We start from the raw sequence: 25,740 nt of genomic DNA on the forward strand, positions 1-25,740 counted from the left end.
TAAATATGAAAAATATATAAAAATAAATCAATATTTATATATAACAATATTTATATATATATATATATATATATATATATATATATATATATATATATATATATATATAATTTGAAATAAAATCAAGTAATTTTAGCATCAACGGTACACACACACACACACACAAAGATATGTTTAGGGAGACATATCGTCACCTTAGAATTATAAGGGTCTATCTAACATTTTTGTCAAAATTGAGTTATTGACTTATTCTCATTAAATGACAACTTATTTACATTATAGGATGTTGTTTTGTAAGTTGTTTACGTTTTAAGACTTTTATTTAAAAATACAAATGTTACTCACATACTGTTTGCTACGGAATGCTTTGAAGCTCAATATCTCAAAATCATTCAGAACGCAGATCCAAGGTGACGATATAACAAGAAATATAAATATAATAATTTAACAGAATAATATGAATAAATATTAGTCATTTTAAAATGTGTCCATATTGAACGTATCGACGTAAAACGTCAAACACACAGGCGTAAGATTACGTAACGTGTGAAGTCGTGGACGCGCATCACTGAGCTTGTCCGAGACGACCGCGTTAAGTTCAAAGGTAAGTTTATATACATTTCTTTATTTTAAGAAAGAGAGTAAATGATTGACAAAATAATATTTTTCAGGTTTGGGTCGTGTAAAGTCCTCTGAAGCTGCAACTGTACCCGTTGGTGCTCATTGAAGTCTAGATATGGAGAAAAATCCTGTTTATTCCCCAAAAACCTTCACTTCCGCTGGAATAAAGACAAAGGCACATCCTAGACGACACAGGGGTGAGTAAAGTTAATTGTTTTGGGAAATTTCCGATGTGATATATCGATTAAAAAGATTATCGACAATTAATCGATCGTCAAATAATCTTTGTTAACGTTACCCTACTGAAAAAAACAGCTTAAACCAGCCTAGGGTGGTTGGCTGGTTTTAGCTGGTTGACCAGCCTGGTTTTAGAGGGGTTTTGGCCATTTCCAGGCTGGTTTCCAGCCATTTCCAGCCTGGTCTTAGCTGGTCAGGCTAGAAAATGACCAGCTAAAACCAGCTTGACCACCTAGCCAGGCTGGGAGCCCAGCAAAAACCAGCTATGTCCAGCTTAAACCAGGCTGGTCAAGCTGGTTTTGGCTGGTCATTTTCCAGCCTGACCAGCTAGGACCAGGCTGGAAACCAGCTTGGAAATGGCCAAAACCTCTCTAAAACCAGGCTGGTCAACCAGCTAAAACCAGCCAACCAGCCTAGGCTGGTTTGAGCTGGATTTTTCAACAGGACATTCAAACAAATTAAAGTAAAATAAACTCATTTTCAGTGTGAACAAACGTTAAACTCCCCCCACATGAGGGCGACACTAACACGTCTGACATTAATGATAGTCACCTGTTTTGCTTAGTTTTAATTAATAATTAAGGCAATTATGCATCAAATATAAGCTGATTTATGATAATTCAAGTGTCATTTCACGATATATATATAGTGCAATACATCTATTCTTGTTTATTCTTATTTTACTTGCATCTATTTTTATACTTGTCTCATTTGCCAAAAAACTTGTAAGCTTAAACTTTTTTTTTTTTTATCAACATTAAGACTATAAAAATCGAACAATTCTATTATATTCAGTTTATTTATTCACAATACAAGTCAAGAGAGTGCACTTGGATGTTTTCATGTTGACTTTAATACAAGCAGATTCGGGTGATGAACGTCCAATTAGACAAGAGATAAACAGCCACATGACCAACAGTGAACTGAAGCGACGCACATTTGAGATGGACTCACAATAACATTTGGCAAACACACACAGAAGTCAAACAGACGTGTCAGAAGGCACAGCGCATCCACTGGTGTTTTTGTTCATTCACAGTTCGAGATGGAGCTTTTAGTCCTGTTATACTGATGGGTAAACGAGTGCAGGTCAGAGGCCGTATTTCTTCTGTAAGTCTCGAACTGTGGAGTCTGTCAGACCGGCATCGTGAATCCGTTCAAACAGCTCCTGCACCACTACAAGATCAACAACAGAGAGAGAGAGAGAGAGTGTGTGTGTTTATTCACACAATACATGCTAGGGATATTGGAAAAATCTTACATTGCAATATTTACTCTGCGATTATGAATATAATTTCACCTAATGGCTTAAATGGCATTTGCAAATTATTAATTTAGATTGATTGGGATAGTTTTGTAGGGGGGTTAATCATGTATAGGTCTATGTATTATTATATACATATAATTACATAGAAATAATTAACAAACTATAGACAAAGAAAGATTAAAGTGAAATAAACAGGGCTTTATGGTTTTCTGGTTAGTCTAACAGTATTCAGGTAGATATATTTAATAATTAAATGTAAAATAACACTGCATTATTCTTTATTAAAATTACAAATTGTATAATTTCTTGTGCTTGAACACTTTAAACACTATAAAAAACGCTCACAAAGGCCTTAAAACACATACAAATGACAAACTTTCACCCTGTTGTGCTTCGATTCTGCAGTGACTCCACAAATCTCATGTGTTTTGAACTGTGGTTATAAATAAACTGTAATGCTAACCATGTGACTATTGCGAATAAACGTATATTGCGATATCGACGCTGAAACCATATGCTGTGCGGCCCTAATACATGCATACGAGATCATTAATAATATTATTTTATAACTCATGCATATGAGATAATATTTAATAATAATACATGCATACGAGATCATTAATAATATTATTTTATAACTCATGCATATGAGATCATATTTAATAATAATACATGCATACGAGATCATTAATAATGTTATTTTATAACTCATGCATATGAGATAATATTTAATAATAATACATGCATACGAGATCATTAACAATATTATTTTATAACTCATGCATATGAGATAATATTTAATAATAATACATGCATACGAGATCATTAATAATATTATTTTATAACTCATGCATATGAGATAATATTTAATAATAATACATGCATGTTAAATAATATTCAATAATCGTCACAAAGATATGCAATGTTGAGTTTTTTAAAAAAAGTATCATGCTAATCTGCATTACGTGTGTGTGTGTGTGTGTGTGTGCACGTACTTTTCTTCTCCGCGTTCGACATGAACATGACGGCCATGTCGAATCTCCTCACGCTCGCCAGGTTCCTCAGGATGTCCAGTAGAAGAGACGCTTCCTCAGGTCTGAATTAGAAAAAATAATAATAAAAACATATTTATTTATCTTTAACCATAAATGAGCATTTTAGACAGGAACAGAAAAACACTTCAAATAATCAACGCTTAAAATAGTTGCTGGTAAATGAAACAACCAAATTATTTATCTATAATGCGCTTGCAGGTACTAATTCATTTCACTAATTCGGGAACCGTGAAATGTTGACTGGAAAACGGTTTGAAGATCTGGTTAGTGAAAAAACTCAACTCATAAAGAGAGAAAGTTGAGTTTATTGCCATATCAGCTTCCATATCTCATGGCAAAAACAGATTTTACAAGCAACACTTTTCTATTATCAAAAGGTTTTTAACAATAAAAAGACATCAGCAACAATAAATAATACATAATATAAGAAAAAAAATATTTTAATAAATAATTCTGCCATTTTTAAAGGATTTAAATGTAAAAATAATCCCTTTAAAGACTTTCCGGATAATAAGAAATCATAATTAAGAGGTTACATTTCAGGTAAGACTTGTACTGACAATTTGCTGTGGGATATGTGTCAGTGTTATTTACGAATGTCCGCACTGTCAACATAAACATATTGGTGAAAACAAATATTATGTTTTGCATTAATGTATCTTCATTTACCTGTGCGAAACGGAGGTTTTGCGGATTGGTTTGGGTGTGATGTGGTGACGCGTGAATTGACTTTATTGCAGTCTGCCTGCTTGAGACTCCTTTCTTTTCACATTTTTTAAGCTTTTCAGGCATCAAACACAAACAACTTCACATGTTTATGTTTCAGCAAATCTTAAATTCACAGACTCAGGTTGAAAGCGATTCATTCGTGGATGTAAAATGGAGTGCGTGGATGACAGGGCGTGCATTCGTAAATAATATTGAGGCTAATATTTTAATTAAAGACACTGAACAGAGGGGAAAAAAAGGTGATTAAATAAAAAAAAAACATTAAAGATAGGGCCTTGATCATACACTACACAGTTGAGTGAATAAGTGCGCAGTGTATAGTATCAATTGGAACATAACTTATATATAATTTTTTTATATTTATATATTATTATTATTATTATTTATTATTATATTTACATATTATGATTATTATTATGATGATTGTTATTATTATTATTGTTATATTTATATTTTTTTATTATTTATTATTATATTTATATATTATTATTATTATATTTATATATTATTATTGTTATTATTATTGTTATTATTATTGTTGTATTTATTATTATTATATTTATATATTATTATTATATTTATATATTATTATTATTATATTTATATATTATTGTTTATTGTTGTTATATTATTATTATTATATTTATATATTATTATTATTATTATTATTATTATTATTATATTTATATATTATTGTTATTATTATTGTTATTATTGTTGTATTTATTATTATTATATTTATCTATTATTATTGTTATTATTATTTATTATATTTTTATATTATTATTATTATTATATTTATTATAAATATATTTATATATTATTAATATTATTATTGTAATATTTATTATTATTATATTTATATTTTATTATTGTTATTATTATTGTTATATTTATATATTATTATTATATTTATATTATTATTATATTTATATATTATTATTATTATTATATTTATTATATTTATATATTATTATTATTATTATTAATATTATTTATTATATTTATATATTATTATTATTATTTATATTTATATTTATATATTTAGTAAAGGTCCAATGAAATTAAAATAACATTTTGTTTTTTTCAGATGTTAGTATCAGTATGTTAGTCTTCAAGGATATCTATAATCTAGTGTGCCCCAAAACAGGGACAAAATTAATGTTTAGAAGATGTAAAACCAATATAAACATGTAAAGCTTGCAGTTTGTCACTTCTGCCTAAATGGATCAACAGTTTTATTTACGTCTCCTCATACTTCAGTCTCCCATTAAACCTTCTGACCAATCAAATGCTCTCTAGTATCTGACATGCCCCGCCCCCTTCTTCTCCATTGGCTGTTTATTTGATGCGCTTCACTGGCAAACCAGTGATAAAACAAAACGCTATTCGCTGTTTTTTTTAAGGGGAGGAGCTACATTATGCCCCACCCTCTCTTTGTGTTTGGTTGAGTTTACATCAAACACCGAATAAAAATCCATATTTAAAAGCACTTCACGGGACCTTTAAGATATAAAACTTGTGTGATGTGCTGACCGTGTGTGGCAGCTGTGGAAGGTCTGCAGGATGCGGTTGAGCACGTCAGACTCCAGAGAGTTCTGGAGGATCTTTGGATAGGAGTCTGGACTGATTTGCTGAAATAAAGAAATGCACGTCAGCTCTGAATGAGAAGCTGAAGGAGAGGTTTTGATGCTGGTGCTACCTTCAGATAACTGTATGTGGACTGTGGGTTATGGCTGATCTTCCTCAGGTCGGCCTCTAGTTGGAAACTAGTGCAGGGTGGAGGAGGAATGATCTCGTCCTCAGCAGACCTGAAAACAAAGTGAGCAAACGCCTTACGCTATGCTCTAACATAAAGATAGCTTTGATCATGTGTGGAGTTAAAGTACACATGAAATCAAAGCTACCCATATTGATTTTGTTAGCTCACATTGCTAGTTGTGTGGTAATTCTCAGATTGCATCTGTCTGAGGTATTGCGCATGGCTAACAAGCTTAACCACGCCCCTCCAGCTGTCAGATTTGACAACAAGCAGGAATGGTGAGGAGGAGGAGTCTGTTAGGTTGTAATAACGTTCCCCAAACCCTTTTCCCCATCTTTCTGAATGCGATGCAGACCTGGCCACAGCAGGACAGCAGGCGTCTGGCTTCTCCTCCATCTTCTGGATCTTATGATGAGGTGAAGACGTGAGCGGAGTCTGAGCGATCGCTCCTCCAACCTCTTCAATCTCCATTCGCCTCAAAGGTTTCTGCTCAATTACGGATAAAAACTATTATTTTGATCACAATAGTAATCCTGATTATTTAAAACAATTATTAATGAGGCATATGACTAGGCCCACACTGAATCTGCGCGATTTATTAACAGCAATACTAACATGTTCATATAATTAGTCTACAGTACAGTTTGTACAGTAATATTTTCTGTCGTTCAGTAGATATATGAGAGACTTGCTTTGTTTACCAAATAAATCTAATTGTATTTGCATTGTAAACATTAAATAAGTTAAAAATAGGGGTGTCAAAATTTATTGTTTTTTCGGTGCACCGCGATGCAGACGCCAACAATTCGGTATCGGTTCAGTAATAATCATAACCGGTTATTATATACTGACGTCATTTATCTCATATGCACTATGTCGCCATAGCTTACTATGGCGAGGGAGGCGAGCGCGAGTATTTACAATGCTCCAACTAATTAAAAACACAGAAACTCTGCAGAATTTCACTGCGTGAGACAATCTTTCAGTGATGCTTACAGCAGAAGCTCCTATTTCACTGCGATTGACAGAATGAAAGTAAACTCTACTTATTTCTCGCTCTCTTTCACTTTGGCCGATTGGTTTGACTTTTCCTCTCCTCTCTGCTGTTACAGCGATACTTCTGGATAGAGGTCTGCATTCTGGATAGAGGTCTGCATTCTGGATAGAGGTCTGCATTCTGGATAGAGGTCTGCATTCTGGATAGAGGTCTGCATTAGAGGTCCGCAAATAAATTTCCGAATAAAGCACGGGAGCGGTCGGTACTCTGGTGTAATTTGAATGGGAGTGGCGGTCTCACAATATCAGGTGCGTGTGTGTGTGTGTGTGTGTGTGTGTGTGTGTGTGTGTGTGTGTGTGTGTGTGTGTGTGAATGAGAGAGAGCTCTGTGTATGGAAAGCATTGTCAATGCACCGAGATATCGAATTAAACCGAATCGATGGCAAGATAATCGTAACCGAACCGTGAGACCAGTGTAGGTTCACACCTCTAGTTAAAAATGCATTAATTTTTAATTCATATATTAAATTTTTAGTTACGATGATACTCCTAAATCATTCCGCATAAGTCTGCAGATTCTGTCTGGCTCTACATATGACCAAAACGTGTGTGTGTGTGTGTGTGTGTATATATTTATACATAGGACTCACGGTGGATCTGAGGTGCTCAGGTTTGTGGATGGGCTGGATGGTCTTCCTCAGTGTGTCCTCCTGTGGAGCCAGACTGCTGCGCATCTCCTGATATAAAAGCACACACATACAGTTTTCTAGATAGTGGTTATCTTTAAGAAGAGGGCTTAATATTAAGTAGATCTTCTACACTATGTTTTCTGTAGGTTTAACTTGTGCGAGTCCTTTATACGTCAATAGATTTCATTCATTTTCTTTTCGGCTTAGTCCCTTTATGAATCCGGGGTCACCACAGCGGAATGAACCGCCAACTTATCCAGCACGTTTTTAAGCAGCGGATGCCCTTCCAGCCGCAACCCATCTCTGGGAAATCAATAGATTTCATAGAGTTTCATTGTTTATTAGTTAATAGTTGAGTCAGGTATTCAAAGTTCACTTATACTTTTTGGAATAAACATAATATTTCAGTGTAAATGCACTACTGTTAGTATTTACACTACAAAATGGTGTAAAATAGTGCACAAGTATGCAATTTGGGACGCACTTTCTCTCTTTATAGTTATCATGCTTTATGTGAACAGTCCTTAAACAACCAAATCTGACCAACACAATGACTACAGACTATATCTAGTGTTGACACGTACCGCTGTGAGCTTCTCGATCTCACTTAGGGCTTGTTTGTTTCCCGGCTCGAGCTTCAGAACCTGCTCGAAATCTACAAGCAAACACAAAAATGAGGTGTGTTTTCCTGAGAGACTATTAAGGGTGTGTGGGAAGAGACTGATGTTCTGGATGACCGACCATCTCTGGCGTCTCTGCTCTTCCCAGAGCGGCTCTGGCTGTGGCTCGTCTGGCGAACGCTTTAGTGTACGAGGGGTCGAGAGCGAGAGCCGCACTGCAGTCCTGCTCCGCCTCCGCAAACCTGCACAGATAACATCATGCTCACTCACTAGTGAACACTACATAGTACATACATTTCTCTTACTCATAAGTGCTCACTACAGACAGTACACGTCACGGTACATCACTAAAGCACACTACACAGAGTACACACATTTCACACACTTATCAGTGCATATTTCGCCAAGTACACTCATCATGCTCACTCACTAGTGCACACTACAGAGTGCACACAGCATGCTCACTCATTAGTGCACATTAAACAGTACATACATTTCGCTCACTTATCAGTGCTCACTACAGATAGTATACGTCACGGTACATCACTAGTGCAAACTACACAGAGTACACATTAGTCTCGCTTATCAGTGCACGCTACAGAGTCTTAACATCATGCTCACTCACTAGTGCACACTATACAGAGTACACACATTTTGCTCACTTATCAGTGCACACTACAGAGTCTTTATATCATGCTCACTCACTCATTTATTCACTAGTCTATACATTACCCTCACTCTACAGTGCACACTAGAGTCATGTTCACTCACAAGTGCACACTACTGTTTCACTCACCAGAGTGCACAATAGAGTCTCACTAGTACACACTACTTAGAGTCTCGGTCACTTGCTAGTGCACACTACAGACAGTGGTATTGACCTGTTGAGTTTGAGGAAGGCCATGGCTCTGTTAGCGGGCAGTAGTGCATTCGTCTCGTCCGCCTCCATTCCTCTAGTGTAGCTCTCCACTGCTGCCTTGTACCGGCCCTCTTTAAAGTACGCATTACCCTGCGCAAACACACCACATTAGCATTAGCAGAGCGTTATGGTCTGTAATAATCAGACAATGAATGAGTGATGTCCAAAATGGTTTCCTTCCTTGTGTCTTTTCAAAGTTAGCAATGCTAATTAGGTGCGTTTCCATCATTGTTAGAGCAGCTCCCTGTAGTATTGGTAACCTAGCAACCAATAGTAAACAAGTCACACATAATGCTCATGATAAATCTCACTCTGTCCTTGTGCATGACAGCTTCCTGTTTCCTCTGCTGTTCCTGCAGACGCTGCTGTTGTTCTGCCGTCGGCTCCGTGATGCTTTCGGTCTCTTTTTCGTCTTCTGTCACTCCTGTCTGTTTGCTGGAGTTCAGCTCCTAAAGAAAAGCATCAAATATTAGCAAGGTTTCCATCCAAAAATGTGAATTAAATTTACGCGTAAAACTAGATTATCGCATATAAGACTACGAATAAAGCACCGCTTCCATCTATTGAGTCGAAGAGAACAAAACCGTCACTTCCTGATTAACTGGCGCCAGATATCAACAATAAAAACTGAATTCGCTGCGATAGGAGAAGCTGTGTGAGTCTATTCGTTCATTCATTCATTTTCTTTTCGGCTTAGCCAAAGCGGAATGAATCACCAATTTATCCAGCTTGTTTTACGCAGCGGATGCCCTTCCAGCCACAACCCATCCCTGAGAAACATCCATACACACTCACTCACACTCATACACTACGGACAATTTAGCCTTCCCAATTCACCTAGACCGCATGTCTTTGGACTGTGGGGGAAACCGGTCAGCCAGAGGAAACCCACGCGAACGCAGGGAGAACATGCAAACTCCATACAGAAACGCCAACTGACCCAGCCGAGGCTCAAACCAGCGACTTTCTTGCTGTGAGGCGACAGCACTACCTACTGCGCCCCTGCGTTGCCCGTGAGTCTATTCTTTATTTAATAAAATACTTGTGCCTCAGAAGATGATGCAGACACACAATGAAGGCGTGAGATGCGGAGCACAGACACTCTTGGGGTCATTAATAATATAATAACACTAATACCTACTACTAACATACAGCTCAACTCATTGTTCAAGCTCTTGTCCTCTCCAAACTGGACTATTGCAACTCTCTACTAGCCGGGCTTCCAGCTAACTCTATCAAACCTCTTCAGCTGCTTCAGAACGCAGCAGCACGAGTGGTCTTTGATGAACCCAAAAGAGCACATGTCACTCCGCTACTCACCCGTTTGCACTGGCTGCCAGTTGCTGCCCTCATCAAATTCAAAGCTCTGATGTTTGCTTACAAAGCGACCTCTGGCTTTGCTCCTTCTTATCTGCTCTCACTTCTGCAGATTTATGTGCCCTCCAGAAACTTGCGTTCTGTGAATGAACTTCGCCTCGTGGTTCTATCCCTAAGAGGGAAGAAATCACTTTCCCGAACTCTCGCATTCAATCTGCCCAGTTGGTGGAATGAACTCCCTAACTACATCAGAACAGCAGAGTCACTTGCTGTCTTCAAGAAACGACTAAAAACGCAACTGTTTAGTCTCCACTTTCCTTCCTAATCTGTAACTGCCTCTCTGGCTATACCACTAACTGTACTCTCCCTCTCAAAAAAAAAAACACATTACTAATGCTTTGCTTCTTAGACTTTACACACCTGAAACTTGTCTATAGCACTTGTTCACTGCTGCTCTTATAGTTGTGTAAATTGCTTCCTTGTCCTCATTTGTAAGTCGCTTTGGATAAAAGCATCAGCTAAATGACTAAATGTAAATGTAAAATGTAATACTGAAGTGGTCACGGCATTTTAGAATGAGCAAAACAACAGTTCAGATGTTTTACAGTGTGCTCAGCCTGCTGGTTTGTCCATTCACACACATTTTTATCATCAAATGATTTCTTATAACAAAAATCACATGACGTTTTTTTAATGAGCTCACTGGGAATTTGTTTGCTAAAAGTGTTTTCATTGTAGTTTATGTGCTTTTTCTCTTATTGAATAATAGGTTTATCCTACTCAGTTATGCACTTACGATTTTTACTTGCATAATCAAAATCATTTCCATCAACCATTTTAATGCTGAATATCCGAAATGCGCATTAAAATAGGTGCATAGAAACAGATAATGATGATTCACATCACAAAAATCAGAAATCAATAGCAAACCTGCTGCAGCTTCTGGACTTCAGTCTGAGCCTCTGAGTTTCCAGGATCCAGTTTCAGAACCATTTCATAATCTGGAGAAATAAATGCACAAACTAAATTATCAGGGTTTGTAATAAGTCGGATGTCTCATTATAATACAATACAATATTGTCGATACTTATTGTATTGCAGACTTAAATGACTGCAATACAATTTCAATTCAGTTGAATGTTTATCGATATTAATATACTGTGCATAATTTACAGAACGGGTTAAACAATGACACTGAAAATTCAGCTTTCAATTATAGCAATAGATTAATATAATATATATATATATTAATATAATAGATTAATATAATAACACTGCAAACTAAAGCAGCTTTGGTTACAGGGTGAGACTTTAAGCTATGTACGTAAACATAACTTGCTAATATAATGGAATATTACAGTTAATAGAGAAAATGTATACACAATTATGTACTGCAGTAATGTTGCTACTAATGTGATTTTTTTGGCCAATACTAAACTCTTTCAACCGATACAGATAGCGATATTGGTCAGCAGCATACAGTACTAAATATTTTTCTCCATTAAGTTAGTTTTACTGAACATAAATTGGGTTAATTTAACGTTTTAAGAGAGACACAAACTAAGACAACAAAAATTAATATGACAATATGCTTTAGACCTTCGAGAGCTTCCCGGTGTTTCTCTAAAGCCGTGCGCGTTGCTGCTCTCCTGATGTACGCCTTCACATATTTACTGTCCAGAGCGATGGCCAAATTGCAGTCAGACTCGGCCACAGCAAACCTGCGGAAACACTAGCGTCAGAAATGCAGCATCCAAACAAATATATGGTTTCAGCATCGATATCGCACTGTGTGAATCTGAAATCCGCTTGTTTTATGTGAAGCTGCTTTGACAATCTTCATTGTACAAGCGCTATACAAATAAAGGTGAATTGAATTGTTAAGTCTGACATTACACAAAGCAGCTTCAGAGCCCATGTGCTCTATCAAACTGTATGGGGAGGCTCATCGAATGGTAATAATAAACTTTGAAAATCACGATTGCTATATATATATATATATATATATATATATATATATATATATATATATATATATATATATATATATATATATATATATATATATATATATATATATATATATACACACACACACACATACAGTTTTCTATACGTCACGACTTAACAAGCAGATCTGCAATGTCATGTTGGGATTATAGTTAATCAGCACCTCAGTTTGACGTGATTTGTGCAAAGTTTGACTAAAATAGAGTGAAAGATTTCATTTGGATGTGTTTTTAAGGCCTGTGACTTAAGATTTAAGCAAACTTAAAGGTCCCATGAAAGTAAAATAAAGGTTTTTAGATGTAAACGCACGTTTAGAAAATGTAAAACTGATATAAACATGGAAAGCTTGTAGTTGGTCTCTTCAGCCTAAATGGATCAACGGTTTTATTCACATCACCTCATACTTCAGTTTCTCATCGAATTTTTGGACCAATCAAATGCTCTCTAGTATCTGACATGCCCCGCCCTCTTCTTTTCATTGGCTTTTCATTTGATGTGCTTAAGCTCAACTTCTCTCACTGGCAGAGTGGTGATTAAACAAAACACTATTGGCTGTTTTTTAAAAGAGGAGGAGCTACACTGTCCCGCCCTCTCTTCGTGGTTTAGTTGAGATTACGTCAAACATCAAATAAAAATCCATATTTAAAAGCACTTTACGAACCTTTAAACCAAAATTATATTTAATTATGAATGCCAACAATGAAGGCCATACTTTATATCAGGGGTCACCAAACTTGTTCCTGGAGGGCAGGTGTCCTGCAGATTTTAGCTCCAACCCTAATCAAACACACCTGAACAAGCTAATTAAGGTCTTACTAGGTATACTTGAAATATCCAGGCAGGTGTGTTGAGGCAAGTTGGAGCTAAACCCTGCAGGGACACCGGCCCTCCAGGACTGAGATTGGTGACCCCTGCTCTATATGATGTTATTTTATCTATTATTATTTAAGTTCTATACCTCAATGCTGTTAGATTCCATAGAAAACCATCAAATTAATTTGTTTGTTCAATTGTATTGTACTTTATCCAAATACGCATGCATCATGTCAAAATATTCATTAATTCTAAATAGAGTTAAGTGATCTTGTGAAATTATATTCATATTGCAATATACAGTTGAAGTCAGAATTATTAGCCACCCTGTATATTTATTTCCCCAATTTCTGTTTAACAGAGAGATTTTTTTCAACACATTTCTAATCATAATAGTGTTAATAACTCATTTCTAATAGCTGATTTATTTTATCTTTGTCATGATGACAGTAAATAATATTAGACTAGATATTCTTCAAGACACTTCTATACAGTTTAAAGTGACATTTAAAGGCTTAACTAAGTTAATCAGGGTAAAGTTAGGGTAATTAGGCAAGTCATTGTATAACAGTGGTTTGTTCTGGAGACAATCCAAAACTAACATTGCTTACGGGGGCTAATAATATTGACCTTAAAATGGGTTTAAATAAATTAAAAACTGCTTTATTCTAGCTGAAATAACAAATAAGACTTGCTCCAGAAGAAAAAATATTATTGGAAATACTGTGAAAATTTCCTGAATCTGTTAAACATCATTTGGGAAATATTGGAAAAATACGGGCTAATATTGTTGACTTTAACTTATCGCAGACAAACTAAAAACTGCAATATCAGTTTTTGTCTAATATGGTGCGGCCCTAATCCAAACATGATTAAATGAAGGATGGAGACTTGGCCTGTACTTCTTGAGTCTGTAGAAGCAGGCGGCTCTGTTTGTGGGAGGAACGGGATTATACGGATCCGCGTCCATCGCTCTGGTGTAACACTCGACGGCGCTGTCAAACCGGCCATCCTTGAAGAACTGATTCCCCTGAAGCATCACACAGACAGACAGACACATGAATAAATAGCAATGAAAACTGTATTGAGACACCAAAAATTCAAAGTGGACAGGTTCACTTTTAATAAATGTCTATAACCAGAGCTGGGTAATAATGAGTTATATGCTGTGCGCGAATTACAGTGAGGTTTGGTAGAGATTGACCCCATAATTAACAAGTGATCCCCCTGAAGGACATCAAAACAAGATGTATGGGGGAGTCAGCCCTTTAATAGTAATTAATAGCTTTCTCTGAAGTCTGATCTATATCTTAAATATTAACAATTAAAAAATGATATAATGTAATGTATAATATAAATGTACATTTGATCCCAAAAAACACATTTCTTGTAAAAAAAAGGTGTTTATATCTGCATGTAGCCTAAAAATTATGAATAATAAATCACCAAATATCCCTCAAAACACTGAAAACATATACATTTTATTAATAAATGAGATGTTATTTAAATACATTCATACATTTAATTCACTGAAGCATGTATTACCAAACTACTACTGACAAATTTGATCCTCAATGTATAATTTGCATGCTGGTAAGATGTAAACTGGATTAAATCAGACTATATTGTAATTAGAGTAAAACTTTATGGTTTAACCATAAAATGTAAACATTCAAAAAAATAGTCTGAAACCTTCTCTTTCTCAGCGAGCGCCAGATCTCGGTCCACATGAACACCTTCAGAGTCAGATTCATTAGACTGAACCGGGCTCTCCTCCGCATCCATGGACTCCAGAGCCTTTTCCTAAACGAACAACATTCATGTCAAAATAATAATAATAATAATACATTTGCATGCACATCAGTGTGGTGAATCCAAATGTACGATCGTATTACCACATCAAATTTATCCCAGGTCTGATAGTCGTAGGATTTTATCCGCTGCGTCTCTTTTTGCTCCTTCAGGCTGTTTGTTTGCCGCTTGGCCCTCTTCTTTGTCTTTTTATAGTCTTTGTTTCTCACCGGTGGGAGTGTTTTCTGAAATCACACACACAATCTTCAATCAAACAGCAGTCTGAATCTAGAGTGTTTGTAATTATTTTATTTTAATTTATGTCCCTCTTAAAATGTTTAGTGTTAAATGGAGAAAAACTACTGTATATTAGTGTTTTGACTTAAATTGATATAACAGCTAGAGTGATTAATTAATGCTCCATTTGTCATTTCATTGTTAAAAAGAGAATTTATTTACCTTGGCATTTATATATGTTATGTTGCTTTAAGAACAGTTTCCAATGATGCTTAGCGCTACTAAAGCGCGCCTGTAACTATTAGCAGCTGACTCAGTGTGAGTGTGTGTGTTCGGAGTTCACTCCTGGTTCAATATACCGATAACAACTTCAGAAAACAGTTCATTGTCGTTTAAAACAAAGTTTTCCAGTCGTCATTATCGCTGCTAAAAGGAAAAGATAGAACAATTAGTACTGTACGCTATGCTGATCGTGTATAGTACTGTACGCTATGCTGATCGCGTATAGTACTGTACGCTATGCTGATCGCATATAGTACTGTACGCTATGCTGATCGTGTATAGTACTGTACGCTATGCTGATCGTGTAGTACTGTACGCTATGCTGATCGCGTATAGTACTTACGCTATGCTGATCGCGTATAGTACTGTACGCTATGCTGATCGCGTATAGTACTGTACGCTATGCTTGATCGCGTATAGTACTGTACGCTATGCTGATCGCGTATAGTACTGTACGCTATGCTGATAGCGTATAGTACTGTACGCTATGCTGATCGCGTATAGTTACTGTACGCTATGCTGAATCGCGTATAGTACTGTACGCTATGCTGATCGCGTATAGTACTGTACGCTATGCTGATCGCGTATAGTACTGTACGCTATGCTGATCGCGTATAGTACTGTACGCTATGCTGATCGCGTATAGTACTGTACGCTATGCTGATCGCGTATAGTACTGTACGCTATGCTGATCGCGTATAGTACTGTACGCTATGCTGATCGCGTATAGTACTGTACGCTATGCTGATCGCGTATAGTACTGTACGCTATGCTGATCGCGTATAGTACTGTACGCTATGCTGATCGCGTATAGTACTGTACGCTATGCTGATCGCATATAGTACTGTACGCTATGCTGATCGTGTATGCAGTTGACCAATATGGGTATTGGACAAATTATTTTTATTGACGCTTTTCACAAGACGTGTTATTGGGCGTTTAACGCTCATTAGCATCCTTAAAAGTTTTTAATATTTAGATTTTCTTTTGAACGTATGAACATTTATATGTATTTAAGTATGTATTATATCATCTTTGCATCAAAAAAACGAATTCCCGCGTGTGTAAGGTGTGTGTAATGCAGTGTGTACGGGAGCAGGATAGTAAGTCTGACATTATTCTCTCTTCTGGCTGCCGTCATCAGTCTTTATTTTTACATTTACATTTAGTCATTTAGCAGACGCTTTTATCCAAAGCGACTTACAAATGAGGACAAGGAAGCAATTTACACAACTATAAGAGCAGCAGTGAACAAGTGCTATAGACAAGTTTTCAGGTGTGTAAAGTCTAAGAAGCAAAACATTAGTAATGTGTTTTTTTTTTGAGAGGGAGAGTACAGTTAGTGGTATAGCCAGAGAGGCAGGTTAAGATTAGGAAGGAAAGTGGAGGACTAAACAGTTGCGATTTTAGTCGTTCTTGAAGACAGCAAGTGACTCTGCTGTTCTGATGTAGTTAGGGAGTTCATTCCACCAACTAGGCAGATTGAATGCGAGAGTTCGGGAAAGTGATTTCTTCCCTCTTTGGGATGGAACCACAAGGCGACGTTCATTCACAGAACGCAAGTTTCTGGAGGGCACATATATCTGCAGAAGTGAGAGCAGATACGAAGGAGCAAAGCCAGAGGTCGCTTTGTAAGCAAACATCAGAGCTTTGAATTTGATGCGAGCAGCAACTGGCAGCCAGTGCAAACGGGTGAGTAGCGGAGTGACATGTGCTCTTTTGGGTTCATCAAAGACCACTCGTGCTGCTGCGTTCTGAAGCAGCTGAAGAGGTTTGATAGAGTTAGCTGGAAGCCCGGCTAGTAGAGAGTTGCAATAGTCCAGTTTGGAGAGAACAAGAGCTTGAACAATGAATTGAGCTGCATGTTCAGATAGGAAGGGTCGGACCTTTCTGATGTTACAGAGTGCGAATCTGCAAGATCGAGCAGTTCTAGAAATGTGCTCAGAGAAGTTCAGTTGGTCATCAATCGTTACTCCAAGGCTTTTTACCATTTTGGATGCAGTAATGGTTGCCCCATCCATCTGGATTGAAAAGTTATGGTGTAGAGTCGGGTTGGCAGAAACTTCAAGCATTTCCGTTTTCGCGAGGTTGAGCTGAAGATGATAATCTTTCATCCAGTGTTCATCCATTTTTCCTTATTCTGAAAGTCTTGATAACACCATCGTGTAGTTTTTCTTTTATTATTTTAATAAATAGGATTGTAGAATAATGATTTGTTGTACTCTCCCATTCACTGCGCTCTGAGTTTACCAACTCTGACCACTTCCACTGCTGAGAAACTCGGAAATGTGAAAAGCCTTATTGAAACCAATATCGGCCCAAGTAATTAAATCAGCATATCCCTCTAGTATTTACCTGTGTATCGCCGGTGTTTTCAGAGCGAAGCTGCTGGTCTTTCTGCTTGATCTCGTCCTCCCAGCTGTCCAGATCCCTCATAAAGCTCTGCAGATCTTCAGCATTGTGTCGCATCTGAATCTGCAGCTCCAGTGCTTTATTTCCAGACATCACTGCTCTAATCTAATGCACATCACACCAGCGGATATTCACTGCAACACACACACACACACATTATATGGAGATCATTTTATTTATTTATATTACTCATTTTGCTTATGTCTGTTGCATTGAGTGTTCTCCGATTTACAGATGAAGACAAAATGACCAGTCCTCCTATGAAAATCTCAAGTGCTGCGTAATGGAAATGTTTTTAAAATTAATAGTTTTAATACCAAATTTCTGGCCGATTTAATTCCAAATATGTGGTCAATGAAAAAAGTAAAATAATGAAATGATGATAATAATAATAATAATAATAATAATAATAATAATAATAATAATAATAATAATCATAGCTGTTTTACCATTTTTGGTTTATAATTAAATTAAATATTAATTGTAAAATTAAAAATAATGTTAATATTTGTTTAAAAATAAAGACTACGGCTAGGCGAATTTTTATTTTTCCTGGTCAATTTTTTTTCAATAACTTTCCTACTGCGTGTGGGGTCACGTGACCCCTGCTTTGTTAGGGCCTGAAGCTGATTTGCTTCCACTGCCCTCTTTGTATCCACATCTGATCTCTGGTCAAGTCGGACGATGGACCCACTCTTGAGCTTTACTTTGCAATATTCTGACCATGATTGGAAGCTGCGCCAGAGATGCCTTGAGATGGCATATTTTCCATTACATTGAATTATTATTTACATTAAAATATTTGTTTACAGAAGATGCAAGAAATGCACTGCTTAATATATTATTACAGGATACACACACGAGTTAATTTATTTAGAAAAGATACTGCTTATTTTCTACTTTTAATATGAAAAACATTGAAAATATTTAATTTTGTTTACAAACGTGCAAACTATTTAGGCAATGTGTGCTTTAATTTTAGTTGTTCGACGTTGATGTTCAATAAATAATCATAGATAGTGTGTGTTTCCTTCAGTTATTTTAAAATCAAGCATCCTTCATTCAAAAATCTCCCACTTGAAATTTGTGAGCACATTTACTGTATAAAACTTGTCAGTGAACTATGAAAAAAAATAATAAAATAAATTAATAAAGTAAACGAGTTAATCAATTAATTGAGATATTGATTTTAGGCCAAATCGCCCAGTCCTAAATAAGACCGTCTACACACACACACACACACTAATTATGTATTAGCTAGTGATCAGTCAAATCTATAAGGTATAATCTGACTTTAACGTTCTGACTGTTGCTGTACGGTTGTCACGACGATCGTAGTGTTGTTGCTGCTTACGTTCACTCGTGTTACAAACATTGAATTTATTAATGATATTTACATTACGAGGCCCATCATTTCTTGATCTTAGACATTCCGTTAACAATATATATACATCATGGTTTATATTACTGCTATGCGTGAGCAACAGTAATAGAGAGAATTGTAAATTACGTAGATTTTTAACTAGACGCACAGTGACGACTACAAGTGTTGCTATGGTTACCATGGTAACGTGTAAAGAGAAACTAATAACAGCGTGGCTCCGGAAAATACGATCACATACAATACATTAATCATCTTATAACTTCACATAACAGTCTGATATTCTGGAGAATTCGCTGCATCTGGTCAGACAGCATACACGAGCACAGACTTACGTTAAATACAAGCTCATTCATTCACATTTGCACTGATACCTGAGATATAATTCAGCGAGCTGAAAACATCTGTAGTAAAACACACGTTACTGGCATGCTAACGTTAACACGCGTGCGGTATTGAACTGTTAAAGAATCTTTTATTATCGCCGGAAACTTACAGAGGAAACTATTCACATACATTTCAACAGCATTTCTAACAGCAGTGAAGAGCAGAAAGAGCTGTGCGTCTAACCTGTAGCGATCCTGAAGAGTTTTGATCAATAGTTTGTGTTCAGCGCCATGACAGAACACTCTCTTTTGCGCGCATGCGCGATCACACGTCTTTACGCAGGACACGCGCTGCTCGCGCACGATATGCCCCGAATTTATTTGTTTTCCATCCTTATGAATGGCAATTTTCGTGCCATCAGATTCTATTGTAATATTTTTTACATACGAAAACCTATTAGGTGCAAGTAAAGTGTCTGCTTCAATGTTCAAATAATTAAAATGGTATTAATTAATCTTCATCGTCATTCAGAATAACGTAAATGAGATTCTTATTCTAAGCTGTGGCGTATGAAAAATATATCAAATAATTAATTTATCATCTAAAAGTGATTGAATGCTATTTATTTTGCTGACAATATGAAACATTTACTAATGAGTATTTCGCGATCCTTAAATGTGTCAGCAAAAAAGTCTTGTTCTAAACATGCCAGACATTTTTCCATTTTCATTTCATATTCATTACATATTCACAGATTTTCATGATGTAACGTTATTAAAAACATCGTTCATACTATTATGGGGACTTTATCCTGTCGTCCGTGGGAGGCTTTTATTTTGTTTCGTTCTAACGACCGCACTCAAATAACAAGCGCAACAGCGCTAACTTAAGCAAACATACTCGAAATACATTTATAAATCATATTAATATCACTTCAATCGTCCGCCACCCTTCACCTGCTTTCATCACGTGATCCGGAGACGCGCGCGTGACCTTCGCGTACACGCGCAGCACAAAGCAATGGCTCAAAGTGGAGCGAAAGCAGCAGGTCTTAGCAGTGAACAACCCGGAGAGCAGAAACCTCCATCTTCCAGCCGACAGAATGAAGAGGATCTCGGCTATAATTTATACCCCGAGAGAGGCAGCAGGTTCAAGAAGGGCACGGTCGAAGAGAGCTTGTTCACCTTTAAACACAAGTGTCAACTCATGCTACAGTTCGCCATGGACACTAGTAAGGGCACTTGATAAACAACACATCACATTTTCGCTGGTGTACATTACTATAACTCAGTCATAACTAAATATGTTTAGCTAAAACGACAAATATAATAAGCAGCAAAGTAAGAGGTAGCTGAGGTATAGTTTAAGCGATAATTGTACCTTTAAAATTAAGTGTAAGCGAAGTTTCACATGCATTACTAAAACACTATGATGCTTTGTATATGTAGAAAGATTATTTTTATATGAATATAACTGTCTGTAATAAATAATGTGTGCATACAATATAATGTAAATATAATAGTCGTGTAGAAATAAAGAAATAGAGTATTTACTATTATTAAACCCATAAGAATTGACTTTAATTGAATTTCTGTCAATAATAACTCATGATTGCTCATTTTTATAAAGCTTACATATTTTATCTTATCAAAACAGCATAAAATATACAGGTGAAAACTCAATATATGTGATTTTCCTAAACATTAGCTGGTTTGATGCTTCAGTTACTAATCACTATGCATTTTTTGTTAAAAATTTCTCTAAATGCATTGCAATAATAATATCTGTGTCACTGTGCATGGATACTTACTTTTTCCAAGTATTGCATATATTCACGCATATTTATAGTATGCATATATCAACAGCAGCATGCACTGACCTTAATAACACACATGATCATCTCTTCACATGTGCATTACAGTAAAACACAGAGCAGCGTTTCCAGATAGATTGATGCATTGCACGTTACTGTATGCACATCTGATATTCAGCAACTGTGTGTCTCTTTCAGGTCCTTACGCTAAACTTCTGCTGGGTGCCATGAAGAGCTCCGGCTGGTAAGAGCAACTCATGTTATATGCATTTTCCTGCAGTCTCTGCTGTGTGTGTGTGATCTGTGTGTGTTTCTGATGTTTCTCTCAGTGCAAGTTTTTAAAGACAGACACTTCTCCTGCGAGGACTGCGATGGGACGGTCAGCGGCGGGTTTGATGCTGCTACCTCCAGGTCAGTCATTTTAAATAATCTTTCTTGTGCAATATTGTTGTCATTTTTACTGAAATTATTGTGAGTATTGTCATTTTAAGATTATTTATGCCATGGTGCCTTTTTTATACCCTTAAGGTTTTTAACGTTTACCAAAATATATATTTACTGCTCACCAAGTCTGCATGTTATTTATTTATTTATTTATTATTTATTTATCTGTCTTTTTATTTAGTTTTTTAAACAGAACAGAAAAACTATGGAGGACGAAACCTGCAAAAACAGCAAATAAATACACAAAAATAAATATGCAGCTATATATATATATGTGTATTTATTTATTTATTTATAGTTTTATTTATGCAGGAATTTAGGAATTTATTATTTATTCATTTATTTGCATATTTATTTTTTTGCATGTTTTGTGGGAATTTATGGATTTATTTACTTATTTATTATGCAGGAATTTATGGATTTGTTTATTCATTTATTTCATATTTCTTCATTTGCCTATTTATGCAGGAATTCATGCATTATTTACTTATTTATTCATTTATTTGCTTATTTATTACATATTTATGCATTTATTAGCATATTTTTTCTTCATTTATTTGCATATTTATGCAGGCATTCATGCATTTTTTAGCATATTTTTTCCTAATTTATTTGCATATTTATGCAGGAATTTATGGATTTATTTACTTATTTATTTGCATATTTATTTATTTATTTATTTATTTGCATACTTATGCAGGAATTTTTGGATTTATTTACTTATTCATTTATTTGCTAAACTATTTATTTGCATATTTATGCATTTATTAGCATTTTTTTTTTTTTTGCATATTTATGCAGGAATTTATGGATTTATTTACTTATTTATTTGTTTGCATTTTTATTTATTTATTTATTTTTAGATTTCTGCTGGAATTTATGGATTCATCTACTTATTCATTTATTTACTTATTTGTTAATTTGCATATTTGTGCAGGAAAGTATTGGTTTATTTGCTTATTTATTATTTATTTCCATATTTATGCAGGAATTTATGCTTTATGTACTCATTCATTTGTTTGCATAATTATTTATTTACTTACGTATTTATTTGCATATTTATGCAGGAATTTATGGATTTATGTACTTATTTATTCATTTATTTGCATATTTATTTATTTATTTGCATATTTATTTATTTATTTGCGTATTTATTTATTTGTTTTTGCAGGTTTCGTCCTCCATGTAATGTAATGTATATTTATATAGCACATTTATCGAATTAGTGCCTTTATAAAAACAAGCTAAAAGAAAACATCAAACAAACTTCATTTAACAGTCAAAGCATCAAAGATTTTCTAATTGTTTGTTACACAAAACCTCTTTAATCCAGTGTTTAAATGTTGGAGGTGAGGAGCCTTTCCTTTTACACAGAATTAACCTACAGGCTAGAAGAGAACAAAATGCAATAGCATCAGACTGGGATTAAGTCTGCATTTGTTTGATCCAAAGTAAAAGTGAAATGTTTAAAGAGTAAAATCTTTACATTATTTTTACCATTTAAAATAGATTTTTTCTATTTAATATATTTCTAAATGTAATTTATTCCTGTGATTTCAGCATCGTTACTCCAGTCACATATATTGCATTGAAGTCAGTATATTGATCATTGCTGGTGTTAGTCTGGCCTGAATGCATGCGTGTGTGTTGTTTTCCAGATCGTTTTATGCCAGAACAACATTCACCAGCAGGCTCATATGAACCGTGTGGTCACTCATGAGCTGATCCACGCCTTTGACCACTGCAGAGCTCAAGTCGACTGGTTCAGCAACTTCAGACATCTGGCCTGTTCAGAGGTGAGTGTATAATAATAATAACAAACACTTAAAAAAACTGCACTGAACATCATCCTCACTGCAGTATCTACTCCACTGGACTTGCACAAGCAAATCAATTATCCACCAGATATGCATGAATCAAAAAGCTGTTTACAAACAAGAGCTGCGTCCTAAATGGCACACTATGCACTATGCACTTATGCACTTACACAATCAACAGCATAGTATAACAATGTAGTGTCATTCCAAATGAAACGCTCACTGTTTATTTAGATAGAAATGTAAACCGTTCGCCAGATGACGTTTGCCAAATAAGTGAAATAAATGACCAAACTACCAAATAATACCTGCCGTATAGCAGTATAACCACATTTCACCATCGCTAGGCGCTTAATCACTCTCATAGGAGAATTTGGCTTTCACAATCCAAAATAAACAATCCAATGTCATCACCCAATAACTCCGCCCCTTTCTCATTAGCCCCGCCCCTTCCACTGCATGATCAATCTGCTGCCGATGAGTATGTGAAGTGTCCAGCATCACACTTATTTTTAACGGTTAGATAAGTGCATCATGGTTATTTAAACTGCTCTTTTTACCTTAAGTGCACTATTTTTACTGCAAAATGGCGTAGAATAGTGCACAAGTATGCGATTTGGGACGCACATAAGGGCTGATTAAAATATTGCAATATAGAGTTAAAGACAAAACTGATCAGATTTCAATTATTCTCTGTAAGAACATATTTCCCAAGTGCGGTTTAATGGCGATATCGCTATTCAACACATTATTAAAACATAATAGCTTCAGTCACTGATTTTTAATCATGAGTTTTCTGTTTTCTTTTGCCCATGATGACGGTGCAGACTATTTGACTAGTTATTTTGCAAGACACTAGTAAACAGCACAGATGTTCACATGTTGACTCGCATGTATTGAATAAACGTGTGTATGCGTATGTGTTTGTGTTTGTGTTTCCTTCCTTCAGATCCGGGCGGCTAATCTGAGCGGAGACTGTTCCTTCATTAATGAGTTCTCCAGGTTTAACTTCGGCCTCAGAGAACATCATCAGGTAACACTGCCTCAGAACTCAGCGGTGTGTGTGTTTCTGACAGACTTGACCATTTTTGAAGACAAATTTTGTACCCAAAAGTGAGCAAAATCCAGACAAAAGCCCCCTTTGTCTACACCTCAGCACAGCTCTCTGCATTTTTACAATTTCCCAAAACCTAAGTAGTGTGTGTATGAGTGTGGTATATTTGTATGTTTATATGTGTATACATGCTTTATTTTTGCACTGTAAGTACACACACACACACACTCAGGCACGTTATGCAAATACAACTTATATTTTGGATGCGATTTTAATAGCGATTTAATCATTTAACAGACTTTTATATAATAATCTCTCCTCTCTCTGTTTGCGCAGGAGTGTGTGCGTGGCCGAGCGCTGCGCTCTATCCTGGCAGTGCGGCGGGTCAGCAGGGAGGAGGCGGAGCGAGTGGTCGATGAGGTGTTTGACAGCTGCTTTAATGACCACGCCCCCTTTGGCCGCATCCCACACAGCAAGAAGGACGCCAAGTTTGCCCACAGAGAATACGAGAAACCGGGACCGCTATATGCAAACCTCTGACCACACACACACACCAGACCAACTCCAGCCTGATCATCCGTGATATTACGCTGAACGATGAGCACATTCTTGCCTTTTTAATCAGAGTCTGGCCAGAGGAAATGCTGAGCATCTGTTGGAAAGGGGCTGAACTCTTTATTAGACATGTGTAACGTCAGATCTATCATTGTTTATCAGCAGATTGTTGTTATTTTTGCAAACACTCACTGTTCACTCAGGTTTCTGTACTGATCTGAGAGAAGCCTCACTGCTGAAGCAACACACATGAGACTGGAAAACAGATTAAAATAGTAAATCAACATTGTTTTTGGGCTTTTTTCTGGCTGTTACGTCAGATCTCCACATGATGGCGCTGTTGCTGTTTGAATGAAGCAGAAAGCCTCGTGTGTGTTTTTTGCAGCAAAATTCATGAGTTAATGTTCTTATTGTAAAATGTGAATAGTGAAGTATAAATTCCTTCATGTGTTTCTTGAGGAGATCTGCGGCTCGCAGGTAAAAAGGTTGTGGGTTTGAATCCCTTCAGGTTACTGTGATGTTAAAGGCTTGGGTTTGAATCTCTATTGTAAAACCTCATGTTTACACAGGTGAGTGACGAAGTGTACATTTT

General features: G+C 36.0%; 2 protein-coding genes and 1 long non-coding RNA gene across 3 annotated transcripts; 2 read left to right on the plus strand and 1 right to left on the minus strand.

The window, feature by feature from the left end:
- Positions 1–548: 548 nt before the first annotated feature.
- On the plus strand, positions 549–6,926 carry LOC130223439 (uncharacterized). Its single transcript, XR_008836691.1, has 3 exons — positions 549–604; positions 672–818; positions 6,784–6,926. It is a non-coding gene; the product is annotated as an uncharacterized LOC130223439 (long non-coding RNA).
- rpap3 (RNA polymerase II associated protein 3) lies at positions 1,694–19,796 on the minus strand. The gene is given in 18 exon segments (XM_056456272.1): positions 1,694–2,034; positions 3,121–3,221; positions 5,446–5,543; positions 5,612–5,720; positions 6,027–6,157; positions 7,318–7,404; positions 7,941–8,011; positions 8,098–8,115; positions 8,118–8,218; positions 8,858–8,985; positions 9,207–9,344; positions 11,143–11,213; positions 11,812–11,933; positions 13,938–14,065; positions 14,728–14,838; positions 14,931–15,071; positions 17,701–17,891; positions 19,709–19,796. Coding segments are annotated over 17 exon segments (1,791 nt in total). The 5' UTR covers positions 17,851–17,891; positions 19,709–19,796; the 3' UTR covers positions 1,694–1,948.
- Positions 19,797–20,286: 490 nt separating this feature from the next.
- atp23 (ATP23 metallopeptidase and ATP synthase assembly factor homolog) lies at positions 20,287–25,436 on the plus strand. Its single transcript, XM_056455151.1, has 7 exons — positions 20,287–20,696; positions 21,477–21,522; positions 21,559–21,563; positions 21,614–21,693; positions 23,381–23,518; positions 24,489–24,572; positions 24,930–25,436. The coding sequence occupies exons 1-7, from the start codon at positions 20,486–20,488 to the stop codon at positions 25,131–25,133; spliced, it is 768 nt and encodes a 255-aa protein (XP_056311126.1). The 5' UTR covers positions 20,287–20,485; the 3' UTR covers positions 25,134–25,436.
- The last annotated feature ends 304 nt before the right edge of the window (positions 25,437–25,740 follow it).

The sequence above is a fragment of the Danio aesculapii genome, chromosome 4 (genome assembly GCF_903798145.1).
Source record: "Danio aesculapii chromosome 4, fDanAes4.1, whole genome shotgun sequence".
Taxonomy (NCBI): Eukaryota; Metazoa; Chordata; class Actinopteri; order Cypriniformes; family Danionidae; genus Danio; species Danio aesculapii.